At 37.0% G+C, this 14804-nt stretch overlaps 1 protein-coding gene across 2 annotated transcripts in view; it reads left to right on the top strand.

Annotated features, from left to right (window-relative positions):
* Window positions 1–14804, top strand: part of ABCD2 (ATP binding cassette subfamily D member 2) — a 102657-nt gene that overhangs the window by 77444 nt on the left and 10409 nt on the right. For both annotated transcript variants that reach the window (XM_027858966.1, XM_027858967.1), the window contains exon 8: window positions 4804–4888. In XM_027858966.1, coding sequence (XP_027714767.1) covers window positions 4804–4888 — 85 coding nt within the window. The remainder of the gene's footprint in view (window positions 1–4803; window positions 4889–14804) is intronic.

Below are 14804 nucleotides of genomic sequence, written 5' to 3'. Positions count from 1 at the left end.
ACTACTCCTGTTACCAGTAATCTCTTCATTGCCAACTCTTAAGGTGTTTTTCTAAGTCCTTGTCTCTCTTGACCTCTTTTTAGAGGCAGCAAGATGCTAGGCCTAGAATCAGGAAAACCTAAGTTTAAATTTGGCTGCATACACTTATCAGCCTTGTGACCCTTGTTGCATATCCTTGCTGTGTTGTGATTGTTCAGTCGTTTCAATCATATCTGACTCTTTGTGACCCCATTTGGAGTTTTCCTGGTAAAGACGCTGAAGTGGTTTGCCATTTCCTTCTCCAGCTCATTTTTATAGATGAGGAAACTTAGGCAAACAGGGTTAAGTGTTTTGCCAGGATCACACAGCTAGTAAGTGTCTGAAGCCAGTTTTAAATGCCCAAAGATGAGTCTTCCTGACTCCAGGCCCAGCACTCCATTCGCTGTGCCAACTACCTGCAAATTAAACTTCCTTTGTTAACTGTTCAGTCACTTGTGAATGCCTCATTTTGCCCCAGCATTGAACCTGAACTTCAAGAGTCTTGGCATTAAAGTCACCTTCAACATTTGGCATAGTTGGCAGGATATGATGAAGGACCTTAATCTTTTTTCTGGAGCTCCAATCATGCATCACAAACTGCTTTTTTGACATTTTGAATTGGAAGACCTGTAAGAGTCTCATATTATATATGCCTCATGTAGAATTCATTATCTTCCCCCCAAAACTCTTCTCTCTTCCCAACTTTCTGGTTACTGTTGAGAAGGTCACCATTCTCCCAGTCATCCAGGCCTGCAACCTTGCTGTCATCTTTGAGTCCCTACATATACATACAGTTGTCAAATCTTGTTTTTACCTTCATAACATTTCTTTTCCATACTCACATAAACAACACTTCCTCATTACCTTTTGCTTCAATCTTTATGATAGCCTTCTAATTGGTTGCCCTGCCTCAAGTTTTTCCACACTCTAATCCATTCTCCATTCTGCTGCAAAATGATTTTCCTAAACTTGAATAGGCTTGAATATGTCACTCCTCTTCTTAATAAAACCACTAGTTCTATATTACCTCTAATATAAAATGTAAAATGCTCTATTTAGCATTCAAAGCCCTTCACAACCTTGACCCTTCCTTCCTTTCCTAGTCTTCTTACACTTCACATCCCCCCCTCCCATATATTCTACAATTTGTCTATACTGGCCTACTTGCTGTTCCTGCTTTCTCCATGACTTTGTATTGGTTCTTTATGCCTGGAATGCTCTTGCCTTTGACTCCTAGCTTTTCTAGTTTTCCTTCAAGAAACATCTCAATTTCTGTTTTCTTCCAAAAGTTTTTTTTCCTTGTCACTATTAACTCCCTGCTAGTCATTTCCCTTTGAGATTACCTTCCAATTATACTATATATATTTTCCATGTACATAGTTACTTGCATATTGTCTCCCCCATTAGAATGTGAACTTTAAAGCAGAGAACATGTTTTTGTTTTTCTTTGCGTCCTCAAGAATTAACACATTATTTGACACAATTAAAGTGGATACCTAGTTACAGAGACCAATGTGGATAGATACAGTGCCAACTGAGAAAGCAGACGAGTTGAGATTGGAAAAAAAAAACACATCTAGAGATATGATGTATAATCCAGAGCTTTATCTGAATAAATTGTTAATGATGTCCTGAGTAACAACTTCAGTTATGTGAAGTGAGGTCACAGTTAACCAAAATGAGACAAGTACTGACTTTGATGAAAAAATATAGTACTTCTGCAAAAAATGGTTCAACTCAAAAAGGTTCATGTTTGTCTGTCTCAAGAAAAAGCAAAGTTCTATCCATCTTCTCTGCAGTCTCACCAGCATACCTCATCAGTTCTCACCTGGAGGAATAACCGTTAATTCTCAGATTCTGACCAACATCAATCAATACAGAAATTTGCAGGGTTGTGGGGCCTGATGTGCAGAATCTGGGATAGAGAAAATTGCCTATGTGGTCAGAATTCCTTCTTAAAAATTCCCTGTCACCAAAATTGGTGAATTCAGGGAAAGAGTCTGGTTGGCTAGGAATAATGATTTCTAGAGTATACCATTTTTAAGGTAATATCCACAGCACAGGTATTATATTTATTTTTTAATACTTTGTTAAATCCGTGCTCTCACTCATATGTGGATGACAATCATGCCTTCTGAACTAGTGTGGTTCTTATAAATGTAGCTTTTTTGTTTTGTTTTTAAGATTGATTCTCCCTGTTGCCCGGGCTGGAAGTGCAGAGACTACTCACAAACCCAGTCCCACTTTGTATGGAAACTTTGATGGAAACTTTGGTAACTCTGTATGGAAATTTTGATCTGCTCCATTTCTGACCTGAGCCATGCCCCCACTCCCGGCCCCTTACCATATAACTACTAAGTAGACACTTGGTTACTTATTGATTGTCTTAGCTCACTGTGGCTAAGAACTCCTGAACTCAAGAGGTCTATAAACTTCAACATCCCAAGTAGCAGGGATTACAGGCATGTGCCACCTTGCCTGACTATATGTGTATTTATATAAGTTCTTCAGAGAAAATTTACTTAATGAAATATAAGTCTTCTGGGCTTTTGAAGAATAGTCAAGTTCTCTTTCTGTTACTCCTAGCTCTCTATAAATCCATTGATCATCAAACAGGCATTTATTAAATATTTACTGCATAGTAGGAATTATGCTAAGTGCTGTAGATACAAAGAAGGCAAAAACAAAAAAACACAGTCCCTGCCCTCAAAGAGTGTATGTATGTGTGTGTATACATATGCATATATATATGTACACTAATGGGGAAAATATGTAAATAAATAAATACACAAGAGATATAAAAAAAAAGGTAACCTTAGAAGAGAAGGCTTAAAAGGCCAGAGGAAATGGCAGGCTTACCCTGTATGACATTCTCAAATCCTCTTACACCCATATATGTCCTAGATTATATCTTCTATGCCATTGCTTTTGCCAAATTCATCATTGCAGCTGAAGCATGTTTATAGACATTATGCATCTTCCCATTGCTCTTTGAGATACCCAGTTTCTATTCTTCTGAGTTTGTGTTTAATCATTTGAAGCTATATTGCATCATCAGGAGAATATTAGTGAATAGATGTGTTTTGAGAAAGGGAGCAGTTTGGGATAATTAAAAATACTCTATAAAAGTTCCATTCAGATATGTCATCATGACTTGGAGGTGATTTCTGGGTCTCAGTGGCTATGCTAGTAGAACACAAAATCTGGTAGAGTGTACCAAGCTACACCATCTCCAAATACAGTTTAGCAATAGACCATCTCCTGCCTAAAGATCAGCCTAGCTAGGTACAGAGAGGCTTATTATCAGAAAGTTGGCCACCAAATGATGAATTCTTTGAGCTTACTGATTAAATGGTCCTATGTGGCCTTCTTTTGTTTGTTTGGTTTTGAGTGTGTGTGTGTGTGTGTGTGTGTGTGTGTGTGTTGTCTTTATCAGAGTAGTAGGAGGCAGAGGGTCATAGGTCTTCCTCAAGGAGATTCCAAAGAGATTGTCCTAATTTTGCCTAGGAAGAGGAATAAAAACCCTAAATGAATGGAAAAGGCATATAGCCGTGATTGTGATTGTATATTCTACTGAGTTAGTCCATCAGTATAGGTACTGTTGAAGGCATCCCTATTTTCTCAGTCACACAAGTTCACAACCTGGGTGCTATCCTCAACTCCTTATTCTCTTTTATCCCCCTCCCCCAATCACCAATATGATGCCAAACTTCTGTTGATTTTACCTTCACAACTACTCTCATATATGCTACCACCCTTGTGTAGATCCTCATCATTCATGCCTGGATTATTTCAGTAACCTTCTAGGTGGTCTCTCTGCTTCAAGTCTCTCCCTACTCCATTCCATCCTCTACTGAGCTATCAAAGTGATCTTTTAAAATTATAGATTTGACCTTGTCACTCCCCATTCAGTAAATTCCAGTGGCTCTCCATTACATCCAGGATCAACTATAAAATCCTGTTTTTAAGGCCTTCATAACCTGGCCCCTTCCTACCTTTCCAGTCTTCTTACTCTTTACTTCCTTCCACATACTCTAACACTGTCTTCCTTGCTGTTGCTCTAACAAGACATTCCATCCCCTGACTGTGCATTTTCACTAAATCAATTCCAATATTGTATTAGCTGTTTGAAAAAATAAGAAAAGAAAGGATCCTATCAAATTTCTTCTGTGGTAAAAAATATGGGCTTGATAATTAAATCAGGGAGAAATATAGTGGACGAATAAGACTATAATTCAATATCCCTGATAATTGATGTAAAAATAGTAAATAAAATATTAGCAAAGGGTCTACAATAAGAAATGTAAAAGATTGTACCCTAGAACTTGCTTGAGTTTATACTGAGAAAGGAGCGTTGTTTTCACTACAGGGAAAAATGTAAATATAAGAGACCGTAATAACAAAAACAATAAAAACCGTAAGACTATATTGACCAAGTTTGAAAAAGTCTTTGACAAAATTAAGTAGCCTTTGTTTCTATTAAAAACATCTTCTCCAGAATAATACCTGTACTTGCTACCTGATAAGAATATTTTAAGAATTTTAAAATAACAATAAAAATAATTGTGGTAATGTTTAGAACTCTTAGTAAAATAAATCATAAAGAAGAATGAACCTTCATTTGGCATTGACTATATTCTGTGCATATGCCCCATACAGAACTATTTTATACTCAGTTTGATAATAAGTAAGCCATGTGGATACTCCAGGGAAGGAAGCTATTGTTAGTGATGGGTAAATTTTTTTTAACAATAAAATATGCTCTTTTACATGTGATTTTCAAAGGGTGGGATGCTGTCATGGATTGGAAGGATGTCCTTTCAGGAGGAGAGAAGCAGAGAATGGGCATGGCTCGGATGTTCTATCATAAGTAAGTACCATATATTATTTTGCTCATGCAAGCATTATTGCAAAAAAAATAAATACATAAAACCTTTGGGGAAGGAAGATTAGTGGAGTATACATCCCTTAATCAATCAACAACAATTATTTAAGCACCTACTCTTATGAAGCATTGTGCTAGTCACTGAGGCTACGTATAAAAAAGTAAATAATCCCTGTTGTCAAGGAAATTTTATTCTTCTGTGGGTTTGGAGTAATATATATCCACTAATAAATAAATTCAACATATATACAGAATAAATGCAAAGTGATTTGCCTATAGATTAACAATTAGGAAAGTGATTTGCCTATAGATTAACAATTAGGAAAAGAGGTCAGGAAAAGACCTCCTGAATGAAGTGACCCTTAAGCTAAGCCTTGAAGATAGAATTGAAGGAAATTGGCAAAGGTTTGGATATAGAGAATGAGTAAAGAGAGAAAAGTTAAGGATAACTTCAAGGTTTGAACCTGAGTGACTGGAAGATTGTTATTCTTCCAGCAATAGGAAAAAACAGCACAATAGACGTAGACATAGGAAGTTAGCAGGATGAGTAAGTTTGAAGGGAAAGACAATGAGTTCTGATTTGGACATGTTGAATTTAAGATGCCTATGGGACACATTCAGATGGAAATGTCCAGCAGACAGTTGGGACTCAGGAGAAAGATGAGGGCCAGATATATAAACCGAGGAGTCTTCTACATAGGGTTAATTGAGTCCATTGGAGCTTTACTTATGAATTTGTCCTTAATAATCTTTGTCATTTGCTCTCTTGTCTTCAGGTAAGAAGCATAAATCTTTCCTGCAGTAGAGAATATCCAAGTGCCCCGCCTAGTTTTTTTAAATCACAAAATAATTCTGTTATTTTTCTTGACAAAGTATTAAGACATAATCTAAATGGATGGAATTATGTGATTTATTATGGTATATAGAGTGCCGTATTCTTGTCCAACAAAGTAGCTAATGTTTGGGTCACCTTCAGAGTAACTCTGAAATCATGATGCAAAGCAGTACTTAGTTGACTAAATTTACCTGGCAATATTAATTCACAGATTTTTCCAGTTTTAGGCTGTTGAGTATATTTTGTTTCTTATTGCCTTTTATGTCAGGAATTCCTAACCATTATTTTGTTGTTGTTGTGGTTGTTGTTATATTATTCCCATCTTTTTTTATGGCGTTCAGACAGAAATGATCCTGGGACAAGCCAGTATCCTGAAGTTGACATTGATATTTAATATTCTAAGAACCATTGCATAGGCAGATAAAAATCTTCTCTGTGGGGTGAAATAAAGCTCATCCTCTCTGGTATCATCACAAGTATCCTCAGATAGCAAGTAGGACTAATGGAATGATATGTACCTCATTCTGTTCCTATAAGATTTTGATCTCCTCTATTACGTATCTTTATTTTGAAAGTTTTTCATCCCATATAGTTTAGAGACTATGAATATTTGATATGGTAATTTCTACTTTTTTCAACTTACCACTTCATTTCATTTAAAAGGTCATTTGGTCTAATATGTGTGGCAATGTAGGGATAGGAAAGCAGAAGCATGCTCTGTCTAGGTTGGCTGTGTGCAATTCTATGCAACATTAATCCAGAGACCTAAAGACACAGGAGGAACTGGGATAGGTTGCAAATACATATGTGAGGCTGCACCACCCTGAAGGAAAAGGGACTTCCATCTAGATGGAGCCATTTTTGTCCCGTCAGAAATCACTTTGGTCAGGGACTAATTGAATTCCCCAGCATGGAAGGAAGATGAGTCAGTCTTCCAAGAATCTACTATCAAATGATAAGAAATCAGAGAGTGAACAATAGGGGAATATCAGGGAAAAAAGACTGAAATTACTAAAGGTACCAGGATGAAGAAAACTCAGTTAAAAACCGTTAGTATAAACAGGTAAATCAACAGAGAATTTATTAGTAACAGGAGGGAAGACCTCTAGATGAATCTAAAAATCTCTGTAAATATTACAAGACAAAGGAAAATTACAAGACAAAGGAATCTCTTGGATTTCCAAGAGAACATGAAACAATAGCATCATGTTTGTGAACGGTTTGAGAGAAATAAGGATCATGAAAGCAGAATTCATAGCCTGAAATAATTGGCAGAATAGAAAAGCTTGAATTCATAGTGTCAAGTCTCTGTAAAGAGAAACAGAAAACAACTGATTGAGAATATGAATATACAGAAGTTAAAGACAATCTGAAAGTAGAGAAACAAAAAGCAATAATGTTAAGAGAACAAGATCTCAAAAAGAGTAAAATGTTAATATTGAAGATAAGATGCATAGAGGCAACATAAGGATCATAGAAATCCCAGAGAAAACATGACAAATCACAAAGCTTGAACATCATATAAACAATACAAGAATATTAGGAGGGGCAGAGCCAAGATGGCAGAGTAAAAGCAATGACTTGCTTGAGCTGTCCCCCAAACTCCTCCAAATACCTGTAAAAAATGTCTCTAAACAAATTCTAAAGTAGCAGAACCCACAAAAAGACAGTGTAAAATAAATTTACAGCCAAAGACAGCCTGGATGGTTAATTGGAAAGGTATATCGCGCCGGGCAGGGAGAGGAGCTCAGTTCAGCATGGACGCACAAGCAAAATAGGCCTCAGCGAACCTGAAGCAGGCCTCAGAGGCCTGAATCGAGGGCAGCTGTGGCAGTTTCCAGACTTCTTAACCCACGAACACCAAAGACAACTTAGAAGATCAGTGGGAAAAGTCTGTGACTGCAGTGAGAGAGAAGCGCGGTCCCAGCCCCAGTCCCTGAGTGTGGCCCCGGGGGCAGGCAGCTGCTTCCAGAGCTTCTAGCCCACAGACTGAGAGGGAATCGAGGGACTGATCAGAGGAGGATTGCACGGATCTTTTGCCAGTGCTGAGGCAGAATTTTCTTGCTTTGCTTGTGCTTGGATCTGGGTCACAGTTCTGGGTGGCAGTCCTAGGGCGAGGAGGAGCTCTGGCATGGTAGAGTTTGTTGTGGTGGTGGAGAGGAAATCCTCCTCACAGTTCCAAGGCAGAAAAGAGTGCTTGTAGTCACTCATAGACCAGAGCCCAGGCCAGGAAAGGCATAAACACCTCGCCCTTGATCATACCACCTTGGAAGAACTGAAAATTTACAGGTCCCTAGAAGTATCTCTGCAAACAGCTGCACAAAACCCCTGAAGCTTGGGACAGTACATTCTCTTGGGACAATGGAAGCAGACCCCTACCTCAACAAAGAGTTTAGTGATTGGCTGAGATCATGAACAAAGGTCCAAAAAAAGTCAGACCATAGAATCTTTCTTTGGTAACAAAGAAGATCAAAACATACAACAGAAGAAGACAATGAAGTCAAAGCTCCTATATCCAAAGCCTCCAAGAAAAATATGAATCAGTCCCAGGCCGTGGAAGAGCTCAAAAAAGATTTTGAGAAGCAAGTAAGAGACATAGAGGAAAAACTGGGAAGAGAAATGAGAGTGATGCAAGAAAATCATGAAAAACAAATCAACAACTTGCTAAAGGAAAATACTGAAGGAAATAACACCTTAAAAAATAGCCTAACCCAAATGGCAAAAGAGGTCCAAAAAGCCAATGAGGAGAAGAATACCCTAAAAAACAAAATTGGCCAAATGGAAAAGGAAGCCCAAAAGATTACCGAAGAAAATACTTCCTTAAAAATTAGAATGGAGAAATTGGAAGCTAGTGACTTTATGAGAAATCAAGACACTGTAAAACAAATCCAAAAGAATGAAAAAATAGAAAACAATGTGAAATATCTCATTGGAAAAACGACTGACCTGGAAAATAGATCCAGGAGAAATAATTTAAAAATTATTGGACTATCTGAAAGTCATGATCAAAAAAAGAGCCTAGACATCATCTTTCAAGAAATGATCAAGGAAAACTACCCTAATATTCTAGAACCAGAGGGTGAAATAGAAATTGAAAGAATTCAGCAATCACATTCTGAAAGAGATCCCCAGAGGAAAACCCCTAGGAATATTGTAGCCAAATTCCAGAGTTCCCAGGTCAAGGAGAAAATATTGCAAGCAGCCAGAAAGAAACAGTTCAAGTATTGTGGAAACACAATCAGGATAACACAAGATTTAGCAGCTTCTACATTATGGGACCGGAAGGCATGGAATATAATATTCCGGAGGGCAAAGGAGAAAGGACTACAACCAAGAATCACCTACCCAGCAAAACTGAGTATAATCTTTCAGGGGGAAAATGGTCATTCAATGAAACAGGGGACTTTCAAACATTCTTGATGAAAAGACCAGAGTTGAATAGAAAAATTTGACTTTCAAATACAAGACTCAAGTGAAACATGGAAGAGGTAAACAGGAAAGAGAAATCATAAGAGACTTATTAAGGTTGAACTGTTTACATTCCTGCATGGAAAGATGATATTTGTAACTCATGAAACCTTTGTCAGTATTAGGGTAGTTGGAGGGAAAAAATTATATGTATAGATAGATAGATAGATAGATAGATAGATAGATAGATAGATAGATAGATAGAGGGCACAGGATGAGTTGAAGATGAAGGGGTGATATCTGGAGAATAAAATTAAGGGATGAGAGAGAATTATATGGGGAGAAGGAGAAAGGGAGAGGTAGAATGGGGTAAATTATCTTACATAAAACAGACAAGAAAAGGCTTTTACAGTGGAGGGGAAATGGGGGAAGGTGAGAGGGAATGAGTGAATCTTATTCTCATAGTATTTGGCTTAAGAAGGGAATAACATACACAGTGGGGTATGGAAATCTATCTTACCCTACAGGAAAATAGGGGGGGAAGGGAATAAGTGAACTGGGGGATGATACAGGGGAGGGCAGGTTGGGGGAGGGGGCATTCAGAAGCAAACACTTCTGAGGAAGGACAGGGTCAAAAGAGAGAGCAGAATAAGTGTGGGGTGGGATAGGATGAAGGGAAATATACTTAGTTTTTCACAACATGACTACTATGGAAGTGTTTTGTATGACTACATATGTATAACCTGTATCAAGTTGCTTGCCTTTTCAATGAGAATGGGTGGGGAGGGAGGAAGGGAGAAAATTTGGAACCCAAAATTTTAAAAACACATGTTAAAAAAATTTTTTTACGTGCAACTGGGAAATAAGGAATACAGGAAATGGGGTATAGAAATCTATCCTGCCCTACAGGAAAATATAAGGGCAAGGGGATAAGAGAAGGGAGGGGTGGGGGGAAACATCTGCAAGACTCAGAAACTTTGGAAGAAGGAAATTAAAATAGGTACTTTAAAAGTTTTAATTTCTTCAGGAATACAGGGACTAAAGAAGGATATTTAACCAATATGATTTTTAAAAAGGGGTAGAAAATCAAGCCAACAAAACAGCAAATGAAAAAGGTGAAATTGTAACAAAACCAGAAATAAAAAGAATAATCAGAACCTATCATCTACTAATACAACTGATTATATACAAATAAAACTGAGAACTCAAAAGAGAGGAATACTTTCAAAAATATAAAATACTCAAACTAAGAGAAAATCAAATAGAGATTTTACCTAGCCCAATCTCAGAAAAGGAAATTGCTGTAAAGGAAATGCCAATGGGGGGGGCGGGGAACCACCTCCTTGTCCTTACGGTTTCATAGAAGAATTACATCAAACTTTTAAAGAATAATTAGTAACCATACTAAACAAATGATTCTCAAAAATTGAGAGAGAGAGCAATCTCCAAGCTCCTTTTATGAGACAAATATAGTCCTAATGACTAAACCTAGGAAGGTTAAAGCAGAGAGAGAGAGAGAGAGAGAGAGAGAGAGAGAGAGAGAGAGAGAGAGAGAGAGAGAGAAAACTATAGACCTATAGAATTAATATCATTTTAAAAATTTTAAACAAAATACTATCAAAGAGTCTATAGCAATCATCCAAGAAGTCATCTATTTGACTAATTTGATTCTATACTAGGGATGCAAGGTTAATTCAACATTAGGAAACCAATCAATATAAGCACATTAAAATAAAGATACCCATAACCAGATAATTATGTGAATAGATGCAGAAAAAGGTTTTTGAGTAATTATCATACTCATTTTGGTTTTAAAAACTCCTAAAATGTATGAGCACAGAGGAACCTTTTTAAAAAAATATTATACAAAACAGCTAAAACCAAAGGCAAGCATCGTATGCAATGGGTATAATCTAGTGACTTTACTGGTAACTATAGGAGAAAAGTAAGAAGTTCATTTATCCTACTATCATTTGATATAACTATAAAAGTGTTACCAATAGCTCTAAGAGAAGGAAATTTAAAGTGTAAAGATGAACAAAGTGAAGATAAAACTATCCCTATTTGTTGATGATAATTTACTCAGAAAACCCTAGAAAATCAGCAAAGATAATTAATAGCTTTGGCAACATTTCAGGCTACAAAATAATCCAAAATTTTTTTTAAATGTTTTTAAGCCAAAATCCAATAGAAAAGAAAATCCCATTTAAAATAACTAAAAAAGAAATGAATGAAATATTTGGTTATCAATCTACTGAAACACACAATATACTTGTACAGATTCAATTACAAAATCCTCTTTAAGGAAACAAAGGGCAATGTAAATAGTAATAGTCAATGCTTATGGCTGGACCATGACAATATAATTTTTTAAAGATACTAACAAGGGTAATTTACAGTTTTAATGTTATATAAATCAAATTATCAAGGGAATACTTTATAGAACTCAATAAGATAATAGCAAAATTTGTTTAGAAATAGAAAAGATTTAGAAAATCCAAGGAAATAATGAAAAAAAGTAGGAATAAAGGAAGAATAATATTTCTAGACTTCAAATTTCATTATAAAGAACAGTCATCTAAACCACTTGGTTTTGACTTTAAAAAATAGAGATAGATCAAAACCATGTGGTTTTGGTTTAAAAAAATAGTAAGGTAAAGGAGGAATCAGAAAAATGGAACTCAGTAGCACAGTGTCTGATAAACCTTAGAACATAAGTTGCTTGGGCAAAAATTCCTCATTTGATAAAAAACTGTTGAGAAAATTGGAAATCAATCTGACAGAAATTAAACTTAGATCAACAGCTTATGCTACATTCCACAATAAATTCAAATGATCTTAATAAATCAAGGTCATGTCAGTAAAAAAAAAAAAGAAGAAAAGCAGATAATATACTTTTGGTTGGTACGAGTAGGAGATTTGCTCTTACCAAATAAGGGACAAAGACAATTAGAAAAGATAAAAGATAATTTTTATTATATTAAACTTAAAAACTTCTTCACAAACAAAAATAATGCATCTAGGATAGAAGGGAAGCAGTTAAATGGGAAAAATTCCTTTGTATACAGTTTCTCAGATAAGGGTTTGATATCCAGTTTACGTTACATACGTACATACATACACAAAGACTTTTGAAAGACCCTGTATACATATTCACATGTCATGTACATAGACACATATATGCATTACAATATGTGTGTATTTATATTTATCACCAACTACATACCCACATATATATGTATATGTATTTTTACATATATATGTGTGTGTTTGTGTGTGTTAATAGGAGTTCAAGCCTCTCCTTGATCCTAATAGGGAAGGAACACCTTTCCACTGGGACACAGGCATCGGATCCATGAGTCTTATTGTTTGCCCTGGGTCAGTGGCTCATGGATCTAAGGGACACAACAGGAGGGGAATTCCCACTCACTGAGGCATGGAGTTTAGATTCTTAGCTCTTGCTCTCCTTGGTGAATGCAGGAGGGCTGGAGGTGTTGTCCTCAAAGGTGTAGCTTCTGAGAGTGCTAGTCCTAACCTTGGTCAGTGACTTATGGACTTAAAGGGAAAGGGCTTCCCTACTGCTGAAGCAGGAGGTTTAGTGACCTGGACCTTGCTTTCTCTAGAGAAGACAGAGGGTGGCAGTGAGACTGACTGTCCCACTCCATTTGTGGATATGCAGCTTCAAGTAAAGGTAGTTTTAGCTTTCATAGTCAGTGGCTCGTGAGCTAAAAGGAGATATTGGCGGCCCAGGCCCAGCTTATTATCCACCCAACTGGTTCAGTTATATTCCAACAGAGATAATCCCAAGAGTCATTACAGGAGTCTTTCTTAGTGGCACATTGACATTCATCACTACCAGAGGTTGGTGGTGGATGTAAACAAGGTCCAGGAGCCACGAGCACAAGCATCAAAGGAACAGAAAAGAAGAGAGAGAAGGAGTACCTGAGGCAAGGTGGGGGCAGGTCCAACTCAGGGAATTTGATTGTTGTTGTTGTTGTTGTTCTTGAAGAGGACCACTACATCAAGAAGGTGACTTGCAAGTGAATTGGATTTAAGTGAGGGAGGACTGTGTAAAGTCACCAGCCTCACTTTCTCCTCTGGTGCCATCTGGGCCCAGTGGCAAGATGTAGATCAGGACAACTGGAGATGGCCCTAGATGTGGGAATTAGGTAATACCTATGGGAAGGAAGAGGTGATCCTCAGGCATCAGCTGAGTAGGACACAGCCATTGGCAGTGATTGCTATGCTGACTGTAGATTAGAATGGGGTTTCTATAGTGTTCGTCAAGGATGTTCTTTCCAGACAGTGGGGGACAAGGTTTCCTTTAAGTGTAAGAAGCAAAACACTGTCCACGATTCTGACCTTGGGCATCTTTATGCCAAAAAACTGGGCAAAAGATGTCACTTATCAGGATACACAGTCATGGAGGGCCAAGATGTATGTCTGGGCGGGTTGGGGGTGTTCAGCAAGTCAGCTTTAAGTTTCTTCAACTAGTTAAAATTGCATCACAGGTCAGTTACAGGATAGAAATCAGGTCACAAAATGGAGTCTAAGAAGCATCAAAAGAGTCACACAGACACATAGCGATGTATATTTCCACTACAGTGTAAATGTGTGTGCACACATGTATACATTATAATGCATATATTTTCATACTTTTCAATGTAGTAATTGGTTTGCTGATTGTTTTCCTCTTTTTTTCTCTAAAAATATTGTTTGTTATATGAAATAACTCTCTAGAAGGGGGAAAGGGAAAACAAATAGGAGAAATTTTGATCATGTAAAAAACCAAAGATATCAATAAAATTTTATTTTAAAAAAGTCCTTCATAACCTAGCCTATTCCTACCTTTTTCACATATTACCTGTACCTTCCCTACAGTATAACACATATAATTAATATACTCTACAATTTAGCTATACTGCCTTACTTACTGTTTCTCATACATAATACTCTATTTCCCCTCTCTGTGCTTTCGTACTTGCAATTCCCTCTACCTAGTTTTTCCTTCCCACCTCTAGCTCCTAGCTTCCTTTGCTTCCTTCAAAACTCAAACCAAATACCACTTTCTGTAAGAAGCCATTCCTGTCTCCCCTATATCTCCCTATCTGGCCCCAGGTCCTTCCTTCTGAAATTTAACTTCTATTCTCATAATACTTATCTTACCTTGTATGTATATAGTTTGTTGCATACTGTCTTTACCATTAGAATATGAGCTTCTTGAATGAAAGGGTGATGTTTTTGCATTTCTTTGTATTCTCAGTGCTTAGCACAGTGCCTGCTACATAGTAAACATTTAATACATGTTGTGTATTAATAAATAAATGTTATACAGGATATTTTGCAATCTGTATTTGAAGTATCAGGACTTGTTGTCTGTTAATCTTAGAAATATAAGTGGAGGGTAGAGTGGTACAGTAGAAAAAGCATTGGATGTGGAATTAGAGGACCTGGGTTCAAATTCTAGCTCTGCCACTTATGTGACATTAAGTCACCCAGAAGAATTCCATTTCTATAGTCAAGATATTTCTTTAAGAAGAGGAAAACAGTAAACATTTTGGAGAAGATGTGGGAAAATTGGAATACTAATGCATTATTGGTGGAGTTGTGGACTGATCCAACCATTCTAGAGACAAATTAGAACCATGCCCAACAGGC

The sequence above is a fragment of the Vombatus ursinus genome, unplaced genomic scaffold (assembly GCF_900497805.2).
Source record: "Vombatus ursinus unplaced genomic scaffold, bare-nosed wombat genome assembly UNPS02013950.1, whole genome shotgun sequence".
Lineage (NCBI taxonomy): Eukaryota > Metazoa > Chordata > Mammalia > Diprotodontia > Vombatidae > Vombatus > Vombatus ursinus.
This window is presented reverse-complemented; position numbering and strand designations above follow the sequence as displayed.